Source organism: Peromyscus californicus, unplaced genomic scaffold (genome assembly GCF_007827085.1).
Source record: "Peromyscus californicus insignis strain IS unplaced genomic scaffold, ASM782708v3 Scaffold_7__1_contigs__length_154581171, whole genome shotgun sequence".
NCBI lineage: Eukaryota > Metazoa > Chordata > Mammalia > Rodentia > Cricetidae > Peromyscus > Peromyscus californicus.
This window is the reverse complement of record NW_026294595.1, coordinates 140237345-140263164: the sequence shown is the minus strand read 5'-3', so window position 1 is coordinate 140263164 and position 25820 is coordinate 140237345. Positions and strand designations below refer to the sequence as shown.

General features: G+C 52.4%; 1 protein-coding gene across 3 annotated transcripts in view; it reads left to right on the top strand.

Moving 5' to 3' along the window:
• The first annotated feature begins 440 nt into the window (after positions 1–440).
• Positions 441–25820, top strand: part of Slc13a3 (solute carrier family 13 member 3) — a 71492-nt gene continuing 46112 nt past the window's right edge. For 2 of the 3 annotated variants that reach the window (XM_052724582.1, XM_052724581.1), the window contains exons 1-2: positions 441–587; positions 25276–25541. In XM_052724582.1, coding sequence (XP_052580542.1) covers positions 477–587; positions 25276–25541 — 377 coding nt within the window. In that variant the 5' untranslated portion in view covers positions 441–476. The other variant, XM_052724583.1, reaches the window with a different exon arrangement.

Genomic DNA, 25820 nt, shown 5'->3' with positions numbered 1-25820 from the left:
AAATGAGAGCCTGTCTCAAAAACACACAACCAAGCAGGCCATGGCAGCTGTCACTGCAAAGGGGAGACTCCCACCCACCGGACACGAAGCACTGTCTCATCTAAACTCCCCACCACCCTCCAATTCTGGAAGAGGCTGCAAACCACGGTCACTCGAGTCCATTTGTGGGTCGCGGCAGCGTGGTCTGTCCCAAAGGGTCTGAACTGGGGTGACAGTGCTGAGGCCTTCAGCCCCACCTGGCCTTTGCCCCGTTTCCCACGTTGAGTCCAGAGTGCCTAGCATGGTGCAGGTCTGCAGGGGTGGAGTGGGGGGACGGGCTCCGGGGCCCCTTCCCTGCTCCTTGTCCTGGACTCTGCGGCCCAGGAGGCGCGGCCGGGGCGGTTCCGCGTGGCTCCTCCCCCACCCCTCGGGGCTTTAGGTCCCTTGCCGGCCGCTGAGGGGCAGTCGGGCCGCCCGGTCTCCCGGCGATCGCGCGGATGGCGGCGCTGGCGGCGCTGGCCAAGAAGGTGTGGAGCGCGCGGCGCCTGCTGGTGCTGCTGCTGGTGCCGCTGGCCCTGCTGCCCCTGCTCTTCGCCCTGCCGCCCAAGGTACGGTGGCCCCGGGCCGAGACCCTCCCCCTTGAGCCTGCCTCCCACTGGGAGCACCGGCTCCTCGTCTCCCTTCCTTGCCTCTCCAGCTCTTCCCACTTCTAAAGGAGTTCTAGATTTTGAGCTCTCACCGCTTGCTTGGTGCTACCGGGGCATCTCCCGCCACAGTCTTCTGAAGGACAACTGTGTGACCTGCCGCCAGTCACTTAACCTCTCTGAACTTTGGCCTGCTTACACCTGTCTAAAAAGTGGGGATGTGATAACGCAACAGCGGCTCACGGTGAATATGAAGGAGTCAGTGTATGTCAGCGTCTTAGAACTTGTCTGGTATGTAGTAAGCGCCTACTGCGTGCCAGCTGCTTTTGTTCTGTACCAAGTTACTCAATGATTGGAGACCGACACCTTCCTGAGGGCTTCCTAGAGGAGGTGCCACCCGACCTGCGTCACCTCTGAAAAATGCCTTCAGAGGTCCCGCTCAAGCTGGGACAGCTAAGGCGTGGAGACAGCAAGGGGCACTCTTAGGGTGACTCCAAGTGAGGACCCGAATGCTGTTTCCAGAGTTCAGTGGGACCTCAGAGGGAAGACTGGGGTGAGCTCAGGGCTCACGTCAGTTCCTAGGGGTTCAGGCACCAGTACCTAGAGGGCACGGGGCGGTCACAAGAAGTCACCTGTTCCAGAAGGTACTTGGCTACCTAAGTAGTAAATGAACTAGTCAATGTTCACAAAATAAAGGAAAGCTGAAGGTGTCATTTAATACGTGACACCCAAAAGCAAGCAGATGAGCCCCGGGAGCTGCCTGCAGAAGGCCTCCAGCATGCCTGACAAGGAACAGTGACCCCAGGCTGGCTGTGTACAGGGAGTTCTTTGGTGCTAACTTGTCCAGCCCATGAGACCCTGTTGACATTGAAGAGAGCAAATAAATGACCTCAGAAGGAGTAGGTCATTGTACTCCCTACAGGGCCCCGGGCTAACCGCTGGCCTGGGGGCTCCCGAGCCTCCTTCTTTCTCTGGCTCTCACTTTCTTTGGCTTTAAAATGGGGTGATCTTCTCTTTGCCTTTGGGGACCAATGTGAGGGTGGTTAAAGCTGGTGCAACTGGCGTGGGAAAGGTGGAAGGTCAAGCCGGGATGCTGGTCTCGGTGCCGGCAGAGGTCTGGACAGAAGCGGCGAACATATAGGAGCTGTATCCCTGAAGGGCCCCACGGTTGTTGTCTGCTCTGGCCCAGAAGCAAAACTGTAAACCCAGGAGCAGATCCACCAGCATGGGTCTTGGAGGAGGTCTCACCAAGAGAAAGGACATTCCCACCCTGGCTGTAACTGACAGCGGCTGCCACAGCCTCCTGAGCTTGTGTTGGATGAGTGGACAGCAGGGAGCATGGCGGACTGGCCAGCTTGATGAGGACGTGTCTCAGGCCAGGCTCCGCATCAGTTTCCTATATGGTCCACTCAACCAGGGAGGTGCCTGGGTTTGCCTTCACACTGGACGAGTGAGGAAGTAAAGGCTCATCAAGGCTGGGTAACCTGCCCAGTGTGGCCCAACACGAATTTCAAACTTACTTAAAGTGTCATGAGATTTTTTTTATTTTATTTTTTGGATAACTCAATGGTGGGTTCTCAAGTGTTTGTAGATGACATCATGTGGCAGTGTCAGAAGGTCACGCATGCCTAGTGGGACTATGCACATTGGATTGGTACCTTAGTTATCCAGGAAGGACCTTGTTGGTGGTGGCTCCCTGGTGAGAACTCTTTATGTGGCCCTATGTAGATGCCACTGCCTCTAAGTGACTGACGGGCCAGGGCCTCCTCTGGGGAGGCAGATGGGTCGTCGGCTTGGGCGAGGAGGGTTGGCCCCTGTGCATTCAGAGTGATTTACATAGTTCTCCTCAAGCCCCTGGTTGGTAAGAACTGGCCTGTTCTACTCTTCTTCAGAAGTGAACCGTGATTCCATGGAGGGCCTCTCTTTTTATTGCTAAGTCTGGGTTTGTTGCTTGTAGGCGGGGTAGACCTGGCCTCCCCGAGGCTGGTGGGCCGATCTGAAAATGCTAACTGCAGCTCAGAGCATCTGTAGTGTCTGCCCCCTTTCCTTGGTCAGAGGGCCTCCTGGAAGTCTCTGAGCCCAAGGCATGCCGAGGCCACCATGCAGGTGGCGTTGGGCAAACGTGGCCTGGAAGTGCTTGAGAGTGGCAGGTACTAGGCAAGGAAGAAACCCAGAGGCCCGGGCCTCTGCTGCTTGGTGTGTTGTGGAATAATGGAGGTCGCCCCAGCTCAGCCCTGGGATTCAACCTCTGTGATTCCTCTAGGTCACATGTCTCTGGTGTGCTAGGAGTCACTGGTCCAGATGGAGCTGGTCCACTGTGGGAAGCTGGGGTCGGGAACAGAGAGGCTCCTGGCATTATGTCTTTTTTTTTTTTTTAATTATTTATTTAGTATACAGCATGTATGACTGCAGGTCAGAAGAGGGCACCAGATCTCATTATAGATAGTTGTGAGCCACCATGTGGTTGTTGGGAATTGAACTCAGGACCTCTGGAAGAACAGTCAGTGCTCTTAACCTCTGAGCCATCTCTCCAGCCCGGCATTATGTCTTATAGTGGGGTGTGAGGTCTGAACTGAGAGGAATGGAGCAAGCCTAGAACTCTCAGCACCTGGGGGATCTTTTTCCATGACCCCGGGGGTGGTTAGCAACTCTGGAAGTCAAGAGCCTGCCATGTGTTCCACCAATCGCCATCTCAGGAGATGGAGGTGTACAGGTAGCCCCGGACAGCTAGCAAGTGTGGCTGGGACCATTATAACATGCTTTCGGATCAACGCCAGCCTGTCAGCTTGCAGAGTAACTTCCTTCCCTCTGGTCCCCACAAGGAGCAAACAGCTGCTCTGGACCTCCAGCCACTGTGAGCTCTGTGCCAGTGGGTGACCTGAGGATGCTCAGGATGCTCAGGAAGGATGGCTGGGCATGTTCCAGGCAGGACAGTCACAGAATGCTGCACAGGGGGTGCACTGAGCAAGCAGCAATCCAGGCTAAATTGAGCCTTGGGGCACAGCTGGATGCCACTGGGACCCCACCCCCAGGGTCCATAGGTGTGCCTCTGGAGAGGCTGACCTGGGGTGGTGGTCTTCTCAGGGGTGGTAGTTCATCTGCAAGTTCAGAAGTATTTCTTTCGTTTGGCTCCTTCTTAATGCCAGTGGGTGGCCACAGAAGGCTTTTCCTTCGCTGCTTGTGGGATTTGAAATCAGGCCTGGATTCTCATGCCACAGGCCCTCTCAAGTCACTGGCTCCTCTGCACCTCCCTTTCAACATGGTTGCTTGTCCTTCGGGCCCCATGACATAACAACTGTGGAAGCATGGCACTTCGTGACTTTTCAGTTCAAGGATGTTGGCGCTCCCATTTTCAGATAAGGAAAACTGAGGCTCTGAGAAGATTAAGGGATAAAAGAATAGAGACTCTGAAATGAAGGAATAGAGAGGGATGCCTCCTGGCTCCGAGGCTGAGTTCCTGAGCCCCAGTCTCCCTATCTCAGTGGGCTGTGAGCAGAATTCAGGCAAGGCACAGAGGCAATACAGGCTTCTCACAAATGTGGCCTTCATTGTCATAACCACGCCAGCACATCGCCCCTTCCCACCTGAGCTGAACTGACCAGCACAGCTCATTCCTTCCCGCACTGGTCTTAAGAAGGAAGTATGATGGCCATCGTCATCTTCACAGATGAGGAGATGACAGGGAAGTTGAGTCACATTCCTGACATCACACAGCTGCTGAGCACCACCCTAGTGCCTGTCCCTTGTCTCTAGGCCCTGGGCATTAGAAGACAAGGTGACCAGGCTGTGCAAGGCCCTGGTGGGGATTCCTGGGACAACCATAGGAGTCCAGTCCTGTGGGTCAACGCCTTCTGTGTCCAGCCCCTGCTACATTTACAGCATTTTACTGAAGCCCAGAGAGGGCTGGGCGTGGGGGGTGGGGCAGACAGCTCAGATTGCAAAGCTTTCATCTTGGAATAGTGGGGACCTAAGTCCAATCCCCAGAATGCATGAGAAAATGTGGACATGGCTGTGTGCACTTGTGGTCCCTCACTGTGGGAGGCAGAGACAGGGGGATTCCCTGGGAGTCACTGGCCAGCCCGGCAAGCCTAATTGGCGAGCTCCAGGCCACTGAGAGACTGTCTCAAGGAGGTGGCCAGCCTTCCTAAGGATGACACCTAAGGTTGTCCTCTAGCCTCCAGGTGAGCAGACAGACGTGTGTGCACCTGCTTATACATGAACACACACACACACACACACACACACACACACACACACACACACACACACACAAGTGCTGAATTCCAGAAAGCTAGGAACAGGGTCTGACTTTACCTCCCGCTGTAAATACATCAGTCAGTGGTCCCTCATGACTCTGCTATTTTATTTGATCACATTCCTCCTGTTTACTTTTCAGAACAAAGTCCCAGACTGCCCCCACCCCCACCCCGCCACTCCTTTCTAGAAGACGTAACACAGCTACTTACAGGGGAGCCCTTATGAGGGGGTCCATGTGTGAAAGCCCAGGATCTTGATGACTGTACAAACAGAGATAATGCACATGCAGACTCCAGGGCCTGGAGATCCCGGCCATGCGGTGCCTCCGTGAAACCCAGGGCCTGAGAGGGGTCTCTCAGGGTGCCAAGTCATTAGGAGAGGTGGCAGCATGCACCAGCACTAGGCCCAGGCTTGGTTTCAGAAGACAGGAGGGAAAAAGAGGCAGTGTGAGGATAGCCTGTCGGCCTTCAAGCCTCTGTGTCCCATCCAGTCTCTGTGCTGACCTTTTGTACCTCATCTGCCCCGCTGGGCGGCTTGTGAGAGTGCTGGGGGCCCTGGCTGCTCCCTGTCCTCCCATGAAATGTAGGGACCACTCACGTGATGGTCGGTAGCTCTAAAGTGGTCAGCAAAGAAGGTGGGGCCCAAAGTCGTCGTGTGTTGGATGGGAAAGGGACTTCATGGAGGTGACCCACTGAAGGGAAGGCCCTTGTCCATTATCTAGGTGAGTCATCCTTACGTGAGTCAGATAGGATGGACCAGGTGGGATTGGAGCTGGAAGGTGACATGATGGCAGACACTAAGGAGAAGAAGGTGGCCTCAGAACTGGCTCTCATCCCAGGGTCTTTGCAGTGTGTTTCCCTCTGTCTGAACCACTGCTTCCTAAGGAGCCTTCAAGGTTGACTCCCTCAGTTCACCCATGTGGCTCATCTCCTCCAAGGCCTTCACCTCCCCTGCCTTCAGGTCCTGTCTGAAAGAGAAAAACGAAAGATCTGCGCACCTTGCTCTGTTCTCTGCCCCCTCCCCTCACAACCTTTATCATCAGATGTATCAGTGTGCATGCCATCTACAATCCCCCGAGGGAGGCCAACCCCACGAGGGCAGGGTTCCCTGTCCCTGTCCGCGGTGTCTTCAGCCCAGCATAGGGCCCGACGTGTAGTAGACACTCGGCAAACGCAAGTTGCATAAGAGAACCAAGGAATGCTGGTCACCAGCCAAGCTCTCGCGGTGCACTTCTCACAAATCCTCCGGTGACCCTGGAGAGGAGCTCCTGAGCTCCCGTGGCCCTCTCTGCCCGCCCCGTGCAGACCCTGAGGCCTGGCTCTGGGAGTGCCCACTGGCCGGTGCCCGCTGGCCGGTGCCCGCTGGCCGGTGCCCGCTGTAGGGTGCTTCCCAGGCTGAGCCGAGGTCTTGTTTTGTCCTCCTTTTGCCTTATGTACCAAGGTGCTGGGGTGACAGGGACAAACTGGGAAGCTTTTACCTTGGGTCAGGCTGGCAAGCTGGAAAACATCTGTCCTGTTGCTTGTTCCTGGCCTGGATGGAGTAGGGGCAGGGAGGAGGAGGAGGAGGAGGAGGGCAGGACAATGCTGGGAAAGGCAGGGAAGAGGACCTCTGTCTGTCCCACACTAGGCTTCAGGCCACCTTGACCCCAGAAAGTAGGAACTGGCAGAAGCCACACTGGCCGAGCACCGACTCTGAGTCTGGCTGAGAGCCTACTGTGTGCGGGGACACATTGTATTCCACAGAACCGATCCTATGACATCAGAAAAGGCAGCCCCCAGGGCTCAAGGGGGGCTTTGCTCAACATGAACATTAGCAGCAGTCTTGAGTCGCTCTCCCATCCTGCCCTGCACCGGGCTGTCACCTACCTGCCACCTCTCCCCATGGTGCCAGGATTTATCAGGGAACTCCCAGACCCAGGGTGATTGTCATGGAAGAAGAAGCTTGTCACACTCATGGGTGCCTAGAAACAGGAGCAGGTCACCACGCCACCCAGGGTACCCAGGAAGCCCAGGGCCTGCAGGAGGCAGAGGGGGGCAGGGAGGAAGGGCATAGGGACACTTTTTCATGGGAATAAAAGCTGAGGCAGGGCTGCAGGTCTAGCCTGGCCGCTGTGAGAACCTCACTGGTCTCTGGGACACAGGGCTGTCCCCAGGTGGTGTTTGGCCCTGGAGAGATTTGTAGGGGTGAACAGCAGCCTGGTGTGTGAGTCCCTCCGAGCGGGCGGCTGGAGTGTTAGCTCTGCAGTGGTTACTTTGTTATGTGAACAATGCTGTAGGCTTCTTCTCTCTGGGAATCCATGCATCTTGGGTGGTACAGCCCCTCCAGGTGTCAGACCACCAGGTGTAGAAACTAGAAAACATGATCGGAACTCTGTCCTGCCCTCTCGGCTTTTCTTACTCTCTGCTAGCCACTTATAAGCCTGCCCAGCTGTGCCACACACCTGCCCAGCTGTGCCTGCCCCAGGACTTTTGTACTCGCTCTGCCCTGGAACTCTCTTGCCCCAATCTGCTGCAGCTGGATGCCTGTGGTTATTAAGGTCTTAGGCGCAAGGGCACCACCTCCAGGGAGTCCTCCTGTATGACCACTTTGAAAGATCTTGGCCCATTCACCCCCGCAGAAGCTCTCCAGAGCTGCTCTGCTTCTTTGTCTGCACAGAGTCCCATATGGGACTGCTGCTTTGTCCGGTGTCCTCTCACCCTGGGCTGTGGGCAGCATCCGAGCAAAGCCTCATCTGCTACAGTTCCCTCTGTGTCCCTAAGGTCTAGAACTTCGCCTGACACATGGAGGGCGCTTGTCAACACCAGAGTGGGCAAGCTTGGATTTAAACACAGGACCTGGTTTCAGAGTGTGTACGCCTCTTAAAACCCCTGCCCACATCTGAATTGTGGCACATTTGAACTGAAAACAGCAGTTTCTGCTTCTTCAGCTGGGAGACTGAGGTCAGGGGACAGAGGGAAGCAGTCCTGGGCTCCCCAGTGGGGGAACCCCAGCGCATCCTAGGAGTCCTCCCCGCTAGGTGGCCAGCTCCCTCCCCTTGTGGGCACCCGTAGCTCTGGGCCTCAGCCGTAGTCCTCTGAGGCCTGGCCAGCTTTCTGCTTCTCCACACTTCTGCCAGGTGTGTAAACAGGCCTGCGTGGTTCTTGGTGGCGCGGCAGGGGGCTAGATCGAGTGTCCTGACCCAGCCCCACAGGACGGTGCTCTCTCACTGATGGGCCGAGGGCTCTGTTACCCCCAGACCCTGAAGACACAGTCAGCATGCCAGTGCCACACGGCTACCCCCAGTGCAGGCGCACCAGGGGCTTGGGAAGAGACGCACGTGGCTGTGCAGCCTCCTGATGAGCTGTTTCCCTCCCCATATCCCAGCCTCAACTTCCTCCCCTGCAGAGTGGCTCAGTGAAACCCACTTGCCAGGAAAAGGGAAATGCCTGGTGCCTCGGAAAGGCTGGATGCCACTGCCTGCAAGACAAGGGAGCCAGCGTCCATGTTTGTGTCTCTGAAACCCACGCCAGGCGTGACAGTAGCCCAAAGGATAAAGATACCGGAGAAGGGCCTCCAGGCTAGCATGCCCCTGCCACCCAGCCCAGTGGGACCCACAGTTTCCCAAGGATACCTTAAGTTGTAGGCTGGACTGAGAGGGGCCTCAGGGTTCAATATGCCGTGCTTTTCTGCAGGGAAATGCTGGAACCCAGGAGGCTGCAGGGAGGGACCTCTCCCCTTTCCCCAGAAGTCCTTTAAGAACCACAGCTCAAGACTCACATGCCAGCTCAGGGATGTTCAGGACAGCTCCACATGTGAATGTGTGAAGCAATCGGTATAGAACGGTTTAGGCATTTCACTGAGCTGCACTGCAGCTGGCTCATAGCAAATTAAAACTGCTTTGAGATAGTCCCTCACTCCAGTCACAAAGGCTTTCATCAAGAAACGTGACAACATGGGCGCTGAAGAGATGCCTCAGTGGTTAAGAGCACTCACTACTATTACAGAAATAAATAAGTGTTACAAATAGTAAAGAAATCTGACAAAATATTGGAGAGGATAGGGAGAGAGAGGAACACTTACTTACTGCTGGTGGGTGTACAAGTTCATAGGACCATCGTGGAGACATGTTTGGAGGTTCCTCAAAACATTTTAAATAGAACTAACATGAGCCAGCTATTCTGCTCCTGGGATATACCCACAAAACCCCATGTCCTATCATTTGCATTTTGCTGATTTAGGGATATTGAACACTTAAAATTAGGGATTAGCTATTTGTGTTTCTTTCTTTTTGAAAACTGCCTGTTCATTTCATTTGCCCACTTGCTGATTGGCAATTTTATTGCCTTGATAGTTAACTTCTGCAATTCTCTGTAAATTCTGCCATTAGCCCCTGTCTGAAGTGGAGCTGATAAAGATTCCCTGCCGCCCATTCCGCGAACCTCTCATGCTGACCTTTAACTCTACCAGCTGTTCCCTTCTCCGTACGCTGACTTTTTATTTCCAGAGTTCCAGCTGTTGGTACTTGGGGCTGGCTCCCAGGCTGTAGGTGCTCTGGTCAGGAAGTCCTTGCTGCCTCGAAGAGTATTCCCTTGGCTATTGTCTAGAACGCCACATCTCGAATTTTAAAATTAAGGTCTTTAGGCCGGGCGTTGGTGGCGCACGCCTTTAATCCCAGCACTCGGGAGGCAGAGGCAGGCGGATCTCTGTGAGTTCGAGGCCAGCCTGGTCTACAAAGCGAGTTCCAGGAAAGGCGCAAAACTACACAAAGAAACCCTGTCTCAAAAAACCAAAAAAAAAAAAAAAAAAATTAAGGTCTTTAATCCATCTCAAACTGATTTTTGGGCAAGGTGAAAGCTAGGAACCAAATTTCCGTCTTCCGCAGGTGGATATCAAGTTTTGTCAGCACTGGCTGAACAAGCTGTCCTTTCTCCAATGTGCGTTTCTGCCTCCTTTGTCAAAACCTAGGTGGCCATAGCTTTGTCAGTCTCTTTCCAGGGTCCCAGTTCTGTTCTGGTCTACCCGTCTGTTCTTACGCGTCACCAGGCTGTCTTGTCGCTATAGCTCTGTGGTATAATTTGAGGTCAGGTGTGGTGATCCTTCCAACTGTTTCGACCCCTTAGGGTTACGTGGCTATGTGTGCTTCCGTGTGAATTTTTGTGGTTTTTTTTTCCTAGATCAGTGAGGTGTGGCACCAGAATTTTGATAGGTATTGCATTAAACCCACACATTAATTAATAGCCATCTCCACAATATTAATCCCGCCAATCCAGGAGCATGGTGGTCTTCCCATCCTTTAGTGTCATCTGTGATTTCTTTTTTTGGTGACTTGATGTTTCATTGTGGAGGCCTTTCCCCTCTTTGGTTTAGTGTATTCACAGGTACTTAATTTTGGGGAATCTATTTTGAATGGGATATTTTTCCTAGTTTCTTTCTTGGGAAGTACAGAAGAGAATAAGGTACAGGGGTATGGCCCCACCTCGACGGCATGTAACCCAGGGAGCACTTCTCCCTCAGCCTTGCCCACAGCTGTGCCTTGTCACCTCGGTACCACACGACCTGTGCCAGGCCCTGGTCTATGGATTCCTTCATTAAAGCTCCCCCTACAGTCTCCATTCACAGAAGCTCAGCGTGAATGAGGAACTAGGGTCACTGTCTTCCTGGAGAAAGGTGAATGGGGATAATGAGGTCAGTCTTTTGAGGACGTACCAGACCCCAAGCTACACTTTAGCCGTGCATTGTCTCCCTCACTCATCACAGTAACTCTGTTTAGAAATGGGTGAACTGAGGCATGGGGCAAGTTCAGCAACTCCTCTGTCCACAGGTACAGTTGACACAAGATGAAGCCGTGTTCTGTACCCTCGAGCCTCAGACCTCTGCAGTGGGTTCGGGTGCCCTGTGTGCAGTTCTGGGTTAAGCCCTCCACGGTCTTTACTCCTCACACCGGGAGGTTCTGGTAGGAGAAATGAACAGATGACCCACAGCAGAATGGGTTCTATGTGCGCTTCCACTTCCTCCCTGGGTGGAGAGGGTCAGCAGAGCTGAATGCAGGTTCCTTTTTGCTGAAAGGAGAGACTGAGGCAAGGAGGGCTAGGCTAGAAGCACACTCAAGGTTCATGGTTGAGAAGTTCGTCTGGGTCATCCTGTTATACAACAGATGGTGGGTCTCTACTCTTCTCCCCGGACCCTACCACTCCATGGTTCAAATCCCAGAAGTCATCGACAGTGGGTATTGGCTCAGGAGCCCACCAGGCCTCTGTGTCTCTCTTGAGTGCCCTGCTCAGTGCACGAGAGGTTTTCCTGGCTGATTCTGGTTCCACGCAGGGAAAGAAGGCGTTAAAGGGGGCAGAGAAAGATTCCCTCCCACTTCCCTTACCCCAGTTCCCCAGAACCAACAGTTTTCAGTGAAGAGAGAAACAGAGACAGACGGAGACACAGAGACAGACCACGAACACACAGGGCACAGCTGGGTGGTGGAAGGTGGAACAAGGCTTTCTTTCGTTATCTCCTCCGCTTCAAGGAAGGCACCATCTAGCTCCCAGGAGCCCAGAAGACAGAGGAGGCTTGAGCCTGGAGATGACCAGGGCAAGGAGAGCCAGGATGACCCCACTTCCCAGCCCTTACCTTCCCATGACCCTCTGAGACCAGGCAATACTCAAAGCTTGCTGGTCCCACTATGGCCCAGCTTTGCTAACGACAAAGCCAGACTTGTAGGGAGACCAAAGAACTGACATGTGTGAGACAGGACTGTGTCCCCAGGGCACCTGGCAGGCACTGGGCACCCTGTACTTACCAGATGATATGACTGACTGAAGCAGAGAGAGGCTCAACGTTATGCAGCTGGCTGAAAAACCAGGACTTCAAGCCAACGGCCAAGCCTAAGCTCTCTTCCCCACCTCTGACTCGACTACCTATGTCCATTCCACTCTCCATAAAATCTGTCTTCTGGAGAACCCCAGACACTAAGACAGAGTCCCAGCTTAGCATTCCCCGGGGTAGCCTGCTTCAACGCCCCCACCCTGTCCAGCACAAATTCCCGTTTCACTGCATCTTCCAGTGCAGCCAAGCAGTGGAGCAGCCATCGAGAGCTGGCCTGAAGCCACACCTCCAGGTGATAGATAAGCAACACTGGTGGGTTACTGCCCGCTCTGAGCCTCGGCTTGCCCTTCCGTACAATGGGTCCATCTTTCCAGGAATCACACAGTGGAACTGAGGACAGACTCCAGAGGCACAGGCTGGGGTTGAAACCAGCTCATCTACTTGACAGAGCTGCCGAGGCTGAGATGATCACCCTGAGTGTGCTTCTGGCCTAGCCCTCCCTGCCTCAGTCTCCCCTTCCAGCAAGAGGGAACCTATAGATGGCTCTACCCGCCCTCCAAGCTGAGCCGCCCAGGGAGTAAGTGAAGCGCACGTAGAACCTTTTCTGCTGAGGGTCTTGTACTGTGGACTGAGCAGGGGCCTGCCTCTCATGAGCTGGTGCATCCTGCAGAATCACTTCCGAGTGGGGTATGGACTCCAGCAGCAGGTGGGATAGTGGCTGGAGCAGGTCTTGTTCTTCCACTTCCTGGCTGTTTGAACTTGGGAAAGCTACTCAGCTTCTCTATGCTGCAGTTTCCACTTCTTTAAAACAAAGAGACTCTGATAAGGAGCTGGCGGGGATGTGGGGGAGACTGGCTTGTGTATCTAAGAAACGGAAGGAGCAAGGAGCAAGGCCCATGAGAGGTGCTTGGGCAGCCCTCTGCAGTACGAGGGCTAGCACGGACATTTGCATCACAGTGAGCCTGTGGCTGGTGGCTTTGATGGGACATGGGACTCGTCCCTGTACCCTCCTGGCCTCCCCCCTTCTTGGAGCCCTCCTTACCTCCCCTCTAAGCTGGAATAGGCTGCTCTGCCCTGGTGGGTTGCCTGGAAGGTCAAAGGAGAGAGTGCCCATGTGGAGAAAAACCTCAGACGCCACTCTCTTGTCCTTCTTATCTTTGGCTCAAAGCCCAGAGCCCTGGATTGGGAGGGGCTGTGAGTAGTAGAGGCCCCCTGTCAAAGGGGGGCTGGAGAGTCCCAGGACCGGGCCTGGGAGCGCATGACCAGGTTCCTGGGTAGGTCACTGAGTGGGGCAAGTGGCGCCATGCCAGGAAGCCACGGACACAAGACCCGCAGAGCATCTGGGCTGGGCTAAGAGCGCCCCACTTTGAGCAGAAGCCAGCACCCAGTACCAGCACACAGGTACCTCAAACACATATTCTGAATGCAAAGTCAACATTCTTCTGTTTTGTTTTTGAAACAGGGTCTCATATAGCCCAGGATAGCTTCGAACGCCCCATGTAGCTGAGGATGACTTCGAATGCCTAGCCTTTCTACCTCCAAACCTTTGGGACCCTGGTCACAGAATGGAACAGCCTAGATGGGCTTTGAAGCTTATCCCACCAGGGACGGGTTCCACCCAAGCCAGAGAAGGTGGACCTCCTGACTGAACCGGGCCGCTAAGGGTAGAATGCACCTCCTGGTTGATGAGATTGTGGAACAGTTGGGGAAACTGAGGCACTGACAGGGGAGGCGCTGCTCAAGGTCATACAGTGAGTCAGCTTCTTTTCCCAGAGGGACACAGTTGAGGGCTGAGTCAGGCTGCTGAGGCTCCTGATCTGGGGCCATTCCTGACTGGTGCCGGCCTGCCTGCTGGCTTGTGAATGATTAGTGAGCCCTGGGCAGTCAGAGTGTGAGCTGCCCCAGGAACACTTTTAATGAATGGCTCCAGAAGCTTGAACTTGTCAGGACATCTGCTAATGAGTCCAGGGGTCAGCACTGTGCTGGGTGGGGGCAGGGGGCAGCATTCCCCTGAACCAGTCCTCCAATCCCTCCTCACTCCCCTGTTGAGAGCCCAGTGGGGCTTAGCTGCTTTCTTGGGTGTTTTCTAAGACAGACAGGGGGAACCTGAGAGGCAGCTTACAGATGCTGGTACTCAGAGAGCAGCCTCCCACATACCTCACTTACAGGGAGGCAACACTTGCCCCAAAGCTCTTGACATCTGGAGCTGTGGCACAGAGTCTGCACTTAGGACTGGATAGACGTCTCCTGGCTTCGTCTCTGGGTGTCTGAGGTCTTCACAGGTCCCTTGTTTATTACTGGGAGCCTCTGACTAGGATACTTCTCAGCTTGGTGGACCAGAAGTGTTTCTGTTTGGTCTTATTTGTATTGTCAGGCCCGGGCCTGAAACCAGACCAGTGGTCTGTGCTCCACTTATCCTTCCCTTTAGTGTCTGTGTCTCAATGGTACCATGGCCATCACCTTCACCCCGCAGAAAAGACATCAAGTCCCCTGCAGATGTCGGAAGGAAAGTCTGAGGCCTGCCTCCTTTTGTTTGGTTTTGTTTGAGACAGGAGTCTTACTATGTAGCCTAGGTTGGTCTCAAATTTTCAATCTCCCTGCTTCAGCTTCCAGAGTGTTAGGCCACCAGGTAGGACGAACCTAACGTAAAAGGCAAGTAGTGTGCACAAAGTGACAGCCATCTGCAGGAGGTGGCCCAACATTGGTGGCTGACTCTGTGCCATGCTTGGCTGCCAGTTGTAGAGGACCCTCAGGACAGCAGTGCTAGGACACCGAAATTCTTTTGAAAAGAGTTAAGTGATAGAGTCAGGATTCAAACCCAGGCACCATGGCACTGGACACCACCTCTTAAGTCACAGGTTCCTATGGGCTCAGGTTTTTATCTCCTTCTCAGTTCCCTATCTACTGCTGTCCCTGGGGGTCCTAAACCCTCCTTCTCAGTTCCCTATCTACTGCTGTCCCTGGGGGTCCTAAACCTGCTTTGTTGGGGACTACATGTCTTCCAGATGCCAGACCTATCTATGGTGGTAACAGGATGCCATTGTTCCCACGCTACCTGAGAAGGAGGTGGCTTGGCCAAGGTCACACACCGCAGTCTGAGCCCCTAAGCCTGACAGTTGCAGCCCTGCTTGGCTTCTTCCCTGCCGGAGCCCCAGGTTCAGGCCCTCCCAATAGCTGTGCACTCCTGAAGTCTACATGAGCTCAAGGAGGCAGCAGCTACCAACCACTATGGGCAGCTGGTCCCCTTCCTGATTCCCCAAGGGCTGCCTGGCTCTCTACCACCATCCTGGCTGCTGCCCCCCCACACCCTGACAAAGGTCCCAGGAAAGCCGGTGAGAGGGAGAGAGGTGTTAGTGTGGATTAGGTGTCCGGTGAGCCCCTGCCCTTGGCCATTTCCTTTTCTTCCCGCCATGGGCAGAGGGGCCAGCCTGGAGCAAGGGGGAAAAGTCACCTGGGCTGCCTGGAAATCATTCCCCAGATCAAAAATTAACTTTCTGACAGGGCATTTTCTCCCCCTCCCCCTGCATGCTCTGTGTAAAGACTTTAATCCCTGTGGCGAGGTTCGACCTAAGCACTGCATCTGAGTCTTCTTTGGCTGAGGGATTACAATGCTTCCTGTGAGAAGGCCAGGCTCTAGCCAGTGTGTCGGGGTAGCCCTGGCATGACTTGGGCTGAATCCAGGATGGTAACAGGTTGCCAACTCTGCCCTTGCTCCTAACCAGGTTAGGACAAGAGTCACCAGGGCACCCCACAGAGCAGGTTGGGAAAGGGCCTCCTAGTCAAGGGAAGGTACAAATTCTGTGCTCTAGGACACAGTGGTGCATGCCTAGAATCCCAGCACTCAGGAAGTAGAAGGGAGATTCAAGGCCAACAACGGCTACATAGTAAGTTTGGGGCCAGCCTGGGCTACACGAGACCCTTGACTCAAAAACTCAACTGATCTACCAACTGAGAACCAGAGCAAAGGTCTGTCCCAGGGCTTAGGTCAGGATAAGAGTGGAGGCTCTGACTGAGAAGGGGCAGCTCTGACAGGCCTGCTCCATGCCGAGTGAGCCCCTCCTCAGCTCCTTGTCACTCAGGCTCACTTCAAAGGCCTCTCTCTAGAGAGTTTATCTTCCCTCATGTAATGTGGGCTCTTGGTGGGATTCTCTCAGGCTAAGCCTCTTCTCACTAGCTGGAGTTGACTGCTGGTCTACGGTCCATAATCTCTCCTCCCTCTAGCCCCGAGCTCCATACAGACAGGGCTTTGCTCATCCCCATGCTCAGGTCACTAGATACCAGCTACAGGGAGGAAGAAATGGTACAAACCAGGCCATTCGGGGTCGAAGGCAGGGCACAGCAGAGTAAGCAGGGGGGAAAGGCACAGCCCCTGCATAGATCAGACTTGCTTTTCTGACAGTATTGTAGGTGAAGAACGAACGTTCTTTACAGGGGGAAATGCCCCACCAGAGGGTAGCTTAGAACCGGGGCTGGACTTCAGTGTCTCAAGGGCCACAGGGAGGGGTGTGGTGATAAAGTGGGGTACAGGCTCCTAGGACAGAAAGTACTGCTCTCAGCTCTGTGCTGTTCAGTGTGGATGTGGGCTCCACTGTGCCAGAGTGTACCTGAATTCCCAAGAGATGCTTCAAACTGCTCTTCTGTGGAATTTCATAGTATTAAAAAATTTGCTCATCAAAAAGACCCTGTGGACTAGAAAACAAACAAGAGAGGACCTGCCTCTTCCAGATTTTTTGTTTGTTTGTTTATTTGTTTGTTTGTTTGAGATAGTGTCTCATTATGTAGCTCAGGCTGGCCCTCTGTCTTCCTGCTTCAGCCATCCTGAGTGCTGGGATAACAGGCATGTATCACTATGTCCAGTCTGGAATGGTTTAAATTGGTGGTCAGAAACACCTCTGGTAATGATTGGACATGCTGAAGGAGTGCTCACACCTTCGATACTGAAGGTAATATAAATACACAAATGGACTGTAAGGATCCCAGGATCCTGTGCTAAAAAGGCCTGCTCTGTCTTAAAATCCCCAACTTACAGATGTAAAAGCTGAGGCCTGGAAAGGCTGGGGAAAATTTCAGGACCATGGAGAGCACCCACAACCATCCTGGCCACCAAAGGAATAGTGGGCTGAGGTGGAGAACCCATGGGGTCACAGTTTCACTGCACCTCACAGCAGATCGATTGCATTTGTCTCTGGGCCCCTTGTTTCCTGAGCCCAGGCCAGCTGCATGGCCACACCACCATCTGCCAGCCACACCTGGGAGTGCTGGCTTCCCTTCACCCCTCAAGGCAGGTTGTGGTAGCAGCTGTAGGTCACATGGTCCCTAGTACAGTTCCTTTGACTTTGCTTAGAGGTCACTGAGGAGGCACCTCATCTTCCCAGCTTCCTTCCTGGGTCGCTCTGGTAACTCCTTTGCCTTTTGCACTGGTTCTGCCCAGAGGTTCTGCCTCTGGAGGGGGAGTTTGCTGAAGGACCAGAGGACTCAGAAACAAAACAAAACAAAACACTGATGGCGGAGGACCCAGAGAATGAGGCCTGGAGAAGATGGCAGTCTGAGAGGCCAGGTGCCACAGCAAGAAAGATGTCCCAGGCCAGAGCTAGGAAGAAGCTGATACAGATGACTGGGAAGCAGTCAAAGTGGGAAGCGGTCTCTAGCACAGGAAGAAAAGAGGCTTCTACTGCATCCCATCCAAATATCATAGTCCCATGTCACAAGCTTAAATTAAAGAAGTGAAATTCCAGTTTCTCGGCGGCACTCGCCACATTTCAAGCACTTGCTGGTCTCACCCAGAAGACACTGAAAGTTGCAGTGAGTACAGTTACTGTCTGGAGGCCTGGGACAGGGATGGGGTGCTGCAGAATCCCCTAGACGAGCCACCAAATACCCTGTGCCTCCGTTTGTTCCTCTGCAAATTGAGATGTCTGCATCTCATAGGAACCTGTGGGGATAAAAAGCCTGAAAATGGGGTCTTTAGAGGTGGCTCAGAGGTTAAGAGCACTGGCTGCTCTTCCAGAGGACTGGGGTTCAAGTCCCAGCACCCACATGACAGCTCACAACTGTCTGTAACTCCAGTTCCAGGGGATCTGACACCCTCACACAGACATACATGTGACAAAACACAAATGCATATAAAAAATAAATTATTTTTTTAAGTGCTTGAAAATGCATTTTGAAGTGTGTAGTTGATAGAGAATTATCTTAGAGATAAACTCATAGAAAAACCTTACTTATTCATTGCTTTATTCTAAGTCTCCACAGGTAGTGTGTGTGTGTGTGTGTGTGTGTGTGTGTAGATACATGGTATATGTACTTGTTAGTGGAGTGTGTACATGAGCTTTTGAGATGGGTTCTAACTTTGTGGTCCAGGCTGGACTTGAGCTCACTGTGATTCTCCTGCCTCTGCCTCTCAGGTGCTCAGATTGCAGGTGTGCACCATCCATCATGCCTGACTCTCACTTCGTGGGGTCCTCTTGCCTTTGGTTTCTTTTGAATCCTCCCCTTACTCCCTGTCTCTAACAGGCTGGCTTTATGCTGCCACTTCCTGCTGAGCCCTGGTTTTCATCACCCTCTATTGAATGCTTATTTTTAGTCCCATTTGTCAATGTATTTTTCATGGTGCCTTTATTTCTTTTTGAGACAGGGTCCCACCAGGCTGGCCCGGAGCTTGCAGGATAGCCCAGACTGACTTAACTCTAATCCTCCTGCCTCAGCCTGCCCAGCACCGGGATGACAAGCTTGTGGCACCCTGTCTGGGCCTCCTGTTTCTTATTTAGAGACTGGTTTTCGGGAGACCATCGCTTCTGCTTTGACCTTTCACAGAGGAGCATTTGCTCTATGGCACCTGCTCTGGGGCACCCTTCTTCCCGTGTTTGGTTCCTTTCCCACGCTGTCCTCTGTCTCCTTATTTCTCACAGTAGCCTTGTTCAGGTGCCTCACTGGCTGCTCGCCACAGACTATGGCCATTCTTTTAGAACCAAGTCTTGGAGGGAAGTGTGGGGCCAGGGCCATCTCAGGACCCTTTCTCATCAGTATTGTCCCTGGACTCCTCTCCTCTAGGCAGGCTGGGACCCAGTGTGAAGAATGCCACATGCTCAGGTGAGGTTCTGGCTTTTTTGTCTTCTAGAATGCACACACCACCGGGCAGGGCATGATAACACACTCCTGTCATCCCAGTATTCAAAAGACGGAGGCAAGCAACATGGGACGCTGAGTTAAAGATCAGCCTGGGATACATAGTGGTTTTGAGCCCTGTTTTTTACTCCGAAACCTCAAAACAATTAAAATCAGTGACTACCAGAACACTGAGTGTAGGAGATCAGCTCTGACCTGACCTGTTCTTGGCGGGAAGAGTGAGGAATGAACCAGTGTTAGATAGAAATATGGACGGAGACGATGGGAAAGAAGACACAGGATAGCTTTGGGAGGGCCCTGGGTCAGTACCCAGCCATCTCGACTTTATTCATGATGGGCTTTTTATACATCGGTAAGGAGAGGAGCAAAATACCTCCCCCTTTGAAGGTCGAGGTATAAAGTATCAACAAGTGTAGACCCTTCAAGACACCTGGTAAACACGCCCCTGGACAAATCATCCTATTATGCAGCCCTGCTGGGTAAATGAAACTCAGACTTTCTGACCTTGAGTAAGGCCTTACTAGGGAGCCTCTGTGGGACCCCACAATGGAGCCATCAGTCACAATGCTGCCCTACACCTGCCACTCAGACAACCTGTTTCTTGTCAAGGGTCCTGGAGTCTCTACAGTCAGCTAACATGGACTCTGTACTGTCACGTATCTCAGGATGCTCCCTCCCCAGGTGCCTGAGTGGTAAAGATGTTGTTCCCAGAGACTGCACTGCTCTGAGGATGTATCTGCCGATACAAGGTTCCGCCTGATGCTAAAGTCTAATCCCACATCGCTGCCAGCTCTTCTTCATGCCTGGGGGAGGGGGGTTTTGCTCTTTTCTTTCATCCTCAAAGGTGGCATCTCATTCCACTGTCCCTCTTTGTGGCTGATCCCTGATTGCTCCAGCAAGGTGACCACAGTAAAAAAGGCTTTACATTGTTGGCTTATGTCCGTGTGCTAATTCTCCTATCTATACCTGTTTGAGAGCTTTGCTCTGAATCAGTTCTGTCTTCCAGGCCCAGCTGGGTCAGGAGGAGATAAGGGATAGTGGCCCTTATCAATTCCCTGGCAAACACGAACCCATTTGCACTTAGGATACTCAGCTGGGGAAGGGAAGATATTTGGGGTCACCCGCGCTGCTCCAATTGCTAACCAGAAAAATAATGAAGTCTGGCCTTGTGCTGCCCAAACCCTGCTTCGTTCCCAGCTTCCTGCCAGGATCTTTGCCTGGAGAGGAGATAGAGTCTCTGTAGGAGAGAAGAGCTGGGAAATCAAGACTCCTGGCCAGACTCAGCAGCCCAGTAGCTGCAACAAGATGTGGCCTTGGCTTTCTGGGCATGACTGAAATTGGTGACTTTGTCCTCTGAAAAGAGGGGGAGGTAATAGTGGCCCCAGAAAAGTTTCTGGGGCATTAATTGAGTCTGTGTGCTAGGAGCCTGGGACTTAGGAAATATTCAGGAAATGTCGCTGGTTGTCATTACTACTGTCATGACACATTGACCTCCTGACATGAATCAGGTCAGAGAAGGAAACAGGACTCAGCTACTCAGACATTTCCAGGTAATTTTGTGCCCCCTGCTCTCGACTATGGATTCTAATTTCTTTTCTTGTAACGCCCTTCTCAAGGCAGCACCAGGTTATACTGAGCCCGTGGACGGAAACAGGAAGTGCCCCTCTTTGTCTGGTCTCAGAATTGTGTGCAAGACACAAAGCCTGCCAATACCATTTCTGTTCAGCAGTCATGGTGAAACCAGCAGAGCAGGGGGAGCGGGGAGAAGGCTAGGGGATGGCTTTAACGTCTGATGTGATTTCCTAAGGAGATGTTGGAATTACATTTTCAAGTTGTGTCTCTTAAGTTGTGGACATGATGTTGTTCAGTTTCTCTTCACCGTCTCTTTGACGCTCTCAGCCCTGTGGCACCTCCCCTTGGTTTCTGTCTGATGAGTCTCAACCTGAATGTCAACTAGCCAGGAAGCCACATTGTTACCTGAAAGTTTTAGGTTGGGTGTTGTATGTGAGCTCCTCCAACACTCCCCGCCCCCCAACTTCTGATGCGTCAGAGGCTCCTACTCGCAGGAGTCCTCTACTGCCCCACAGGTCACATCTGGGATCTGAGCGAACAGTGAGAAACAAATACTCAAAGGCTTGAGGACAGCAGAGGGCCTGGCCTTCGGACTCTGTGGAGGTGTGCATCTTCTGAAACGGAGCTGAGAGCTCCTGAAAGGTTGTCCCGATTTCCCTGTTTGGATTGGAGCTGATGATTCCTCTGGAATCTCCTACAAGACTTAGGGCTACTCATGCCACGAAGTGGGCAGCTTTGTCTGCAGCTAGGAGCCTGCCACCATTGCCTCTGCAGCCACATGCCCACTGCAGCTGTGGAGGACAGATGTTCGCTTGCCTATCTCTGTATCCTGAAGCTCCAGCCTAGGGCCCAGCCAAGAGTACCCATCCACACATCCAACTACCCACCCATCCATCCTCTCATCCATCAACCCACCTATTCACCTATCCATCCACTCATCCATTCATCAATACATCCATTCTATGTAATTCATCTACCTATCTATCCATTTAGCTCTCCACCTGCTCATTTATACATTTATTTACCCATTCTTCCCTAAAGGTACCGAGACTAAGTATGTAGGGGACTGTGTTAGGTTCTGGAACACAGAAGAGAATGAGACACAACAAACAGGGACCCTCTTCTCATGGGATTTTGATCCTAACTGGGAAGACAGCATAAGGCACTCTTGTTGAATGCTGGAATCTCCCCAGGTTACATATAGTCAGGCCGGTTTCCTAACTATTTCCATCGAGTACAAGATGGGCAGATTTAAGGAGTGTTTTAATCTTTGGATGAATGTATCTCGAGAAACTGCATTAAACAAATGCAAATATGGTTCTGTAACTTCTCAGCTTTGAATGCATCTGCCATAGAGTTTTAGTGGATGCCAAGGGGAACAGTAGTTTGAAACTTCTCTAGCCTTAGAACCCTCCTTGGGAGTATCTTACATGGCCTGAGATGATGTGCCTGGGCTTCTGATATGGAGATTACATGAGGCCTGATCAGCCCCTAGCAAATCCTCCTTTACAGTGGTTCTGCCCACGTGGAATGCACCACGCACTTCCTGAGTGAGGCGTGAAGCTCCTTTCTTTCTGAACCACATTGGTGTCCCTACTCAAGAACAGTGACGGGGGGCGGCTGATGGCTCAGCTGGTGAATTGTTTGCCTTGCAACCGTGAGGACCTGAGTTCAATCTCCAGAATGCACACGGAGAGCTGGGCATTGAGGCCTCTGCTCATAATCCCAGGACTGGGGAGGCGAGAGAGGAAGGCCCCAGAGTGAACTGGCCAACCAGTCTAGCCTAATGGATGAGCTCCAGCCAATGAGAGACCCTGTCTCAAAAGAAGTAGACCACATTACTGATGAATCCTGAGGTTAGCCTCTAGCCTCTACACACACATCAGTAAGCACATGTGTACACACATCCACATACATGCATTTTAAAGAAGAACACACAGCCGGGCGGTGGTGGCGCACGCCTTTAATCCCAGCACTCGGGAGGCAGAGGCCGGCGGATCTCTGTGAGTTCGAGGCCAGCCTGGGCTACCAAGTGAGTTCCAGGAAAGGCACAAAGCTACACAGAGAAACCCTGTCTCGAAAAAACCAAAAAAAAAACAAAAAAAAAAAAACAAAAGAAGAACACACATATTTCTCACCAGATGTGATGACTCAGGCCTGTAATACCAGATACCTGGGAAGCTGAGACAGAAGGAGTTGAAGTTAAAGGCCAGCCTTGGCTTTGACATGTGTTCAAGGCCAACACAGACAACTAATGAAATCCTGTCTTGAAATCTACAGAGGTAAGAAGAGGGCTGGAGACACAGCTCAGAGTCAGAAGGTTTTCCAACACGTGCAAGGCCCTAGGTTCAGTCCCTGGTACTTCACAAAATCAAAAGCCAAATCACAACAGAACAACCCATGTTCCCATCTGCCTACCTTAGAACATTACAGATGGATGCTGGGTAAACAATGCTAGCCCTTGTTAGCTACGTTTGGCTTAGACAGGCTCTGGGTCCAGCTGGAGAATGCGACTCCTTTTTGATTCACACACAAAAGAAGCTTCCAGCACAGGCAGAAGGCATCCCCTCTCCTTCCCCATGCCAAATACCTCTCAACTCCCAGTTCAGAAAGCTGCTGCTGTCTCCTGGAAGGCTTCATTCTTTAAATGGTTCTTCAAAGGACTTGGAGACAGGATATGAAATTGAGGTGTGACAGTGACCCAAGATGAAGAGCTTAGGGAAAGGATGATGGCATCTCACTAGGAAGCTTGGGTGATGGCATTCAATATGCCTCCGTCATCTTGCTTGAAAGGCCACCAAACTTCCTAGTGGGAAATGGTCCCAGAATGCTGTTCCCCTGGAAGTCTTGGCCAAGTGTGCTTCTAAAGTCAGAAGAAGCTCAATGTATCTCGGCTGTGAACTGAGCAGGAGGATGTCTCAGTCCATTTGAGCTTTTGTAACAAAATGCCTTAGCTTGGGTAGTTTATAAACAATACAGGTTTATTGCTCATAGTCCCGAAGGCTGGAAACCTCCACGATTCTGGTTAGTAGCCCTGCAAATGTCCAAGATGGAGATGCTGGCTGATGGGGTGCCTAGTAAAGGCAGCACTCAGCCTCAGAGAGGTGCCCTGCTTTGGAGTCCTCCCAGAGCCGAAGAAGGAACCTGAGGCCTCTCACAAGGGTGCTGGTCCCATTTCTAAGGGTCCCACCTCTTATCACCACAGTAGAGACTGGGTGTCAACAGAGGAAGGAGAGGGCACCAGAGTTCAGATGCTAGCACCTGCCTTTTTCACACTCAGCTCCCACTCTCTCTATTCCCACGGCTCATGAAACCCAACCATACCTCCCTGGAGGCGACTGCCATGCCTAGATGTTCTCTCCTAGAGAAGTGGATCTGGGGATAGCAAGGCACCATGTCCAAGCAGCATGTTGGAGGGTGTGTGACTGTCTAGCCGTCTGAATGTCTTGCATCTGACCCAAGATGAAAGTGAAGGACCTTATACGTGTGTCTTTTCCCAAATGCAAAGATGTAAGATGGTTCTAGGGGATCCAAGAGTCACTGACATTACACCCAGGCATCCCAGGACCCACCTTTCCCAAACCGGAGACTCACGTCAGGTGGTGCACAGAGCAGGGTAAATGGCACGGAACAGCTCAATGAATGTAGGCTCTTTCATTCCATATCAAGAGTGTGCTTGCACTGGGCACTTCTGAGGGTCCTGTAGGGATGGCAGTCGCCATCACTGCTGGCCAATCCCACTCAACACCAGTGGCATCTGCCTGCCTCCATGGCGAGCTTCTCTGGAGGGAGGGGCATGCTCAGTCTGCCCCTTGGGGAGTCCATGCTCCTAAAAGCAGTCCTCAATCAGGGATGACAGGCAATCAGCTGTAAAATACCCCGCCGTCCTATATCCCAGAGAACAGCTCAAGACATGTTCCATTGTGTAGAACCGGCAAGGATAGCCGTCAGTGCAGTCCTATGCAAATTTGCAAATTTTCTCAACTTACTTAAAACACTGAGAGATGGTTCCTCCTCCTCCTCCTCCTCTTCCTCTTCCTCCTCCTCTTCCTCTTCCTTTGTAACTGGGCTACGTGGCTTTCAAGCATGACCTTTGTAGACAGCATCTTTTCCTAACATCAAAAGACGGGACACATCTGCTGCACCACTCTCTTAGTTAAGATTTCTATCGCTGTGACCAAACACATGTGACCATAACCAAAAAGCAAGATGGGGAGGAAATGGTTACGTGATTTACTCTTCCATATCATAGTTTATGACTAGAGGAAGTCAGGACAGGAACTCAAGCATGGCTGGAACCTGGAGACAGGAGCGGATGCAGAAGCCATGGAGGGGTGCTGCTTACTGGCTTTCTTCCATTGGCTTGCTCAGCCTGCTTTCTTATAGAACATAGGACCACCAGCCTAGGGATGGTACCACCCACAGTGGGCTGGGCCCTCCCTCATTGGTGACTAATTGAGAAAATGCCTTACAGCTGGATCTCATGGAGGCATTTCCTCAACTGAGGCTTTTTTCTCTCTGATGACTCTATCTTGTGTCAAGTTGACACACAAAACCAGGGTTCCCCCCAGGATCATGCTCCAGGTGTCACTGGGGGAACCTTTTAAGTACTTTCTATTGGTTTCCTTCTGTTTCATCTCCCACTTTCTGGGATTCTGTAAAAGTAAATTGTGAACGTTCTCTTCTTCAGGGTTTCCCACAGAGATAATGGGGGTGTTTTCACATATCTCCAACAGCGTCTGTGGTGCATAGAGACAGCTTCCCCATTCTGTAGTTGAGCAGGATGATGCTGTCCACTGCTTCCCTGAGCACAAGCCTCGGTGCGCATCCCCCTCCTTCGCCCTGACACCTCTGGCCTGATGCAGGAGCCACTGACTAAGTGTTCATCTCCTGCCCCCCACAGGAAGGCCGCTGCCTGTATGTCATCCTGCTCATGGCCGTGTACTGGTGCACAGAGGCCCTGCCCCTGTCCGTGACAGCTCTTCTACCCATCATCCTCTTCCCTTTCATGGGCATTCTACCTTCCAGCAAAGTCTGCCCCCAGTACTTCCTCGACACCAACTTCCTCTTCCTCAGCGGCCTGATCATGGCCAGTGCCATCGAGGAATGGAACTTGCACCGGAGAATCGCCCTCAAGGTCCTCATGCTGGTTGGGGTCCAGCCTGCCAGGTAAGACCACAAGGCAGCCTGTGGGGTGGGGTGGGGGGGGCAAACAAGCTCTTCCTGTTTGGCCGTTGGGCCAAGAAGCTGTCATTTCCCACATGTTTTGGTTTATTAGTTCCTTGACAATTTGGTGGGTTCCTCGTACGTGCAATGTACAATTGATTTGGTGACAATGCCCCTTTATATGCTTAAAAGTCATCTAAAGCCAGCCATGGTCATGCACACCTTAATCCTAGCACTCAAGAGGTAGAAGCAGGCAGGTCTCTATGAGTTTGAGGTCAGCCT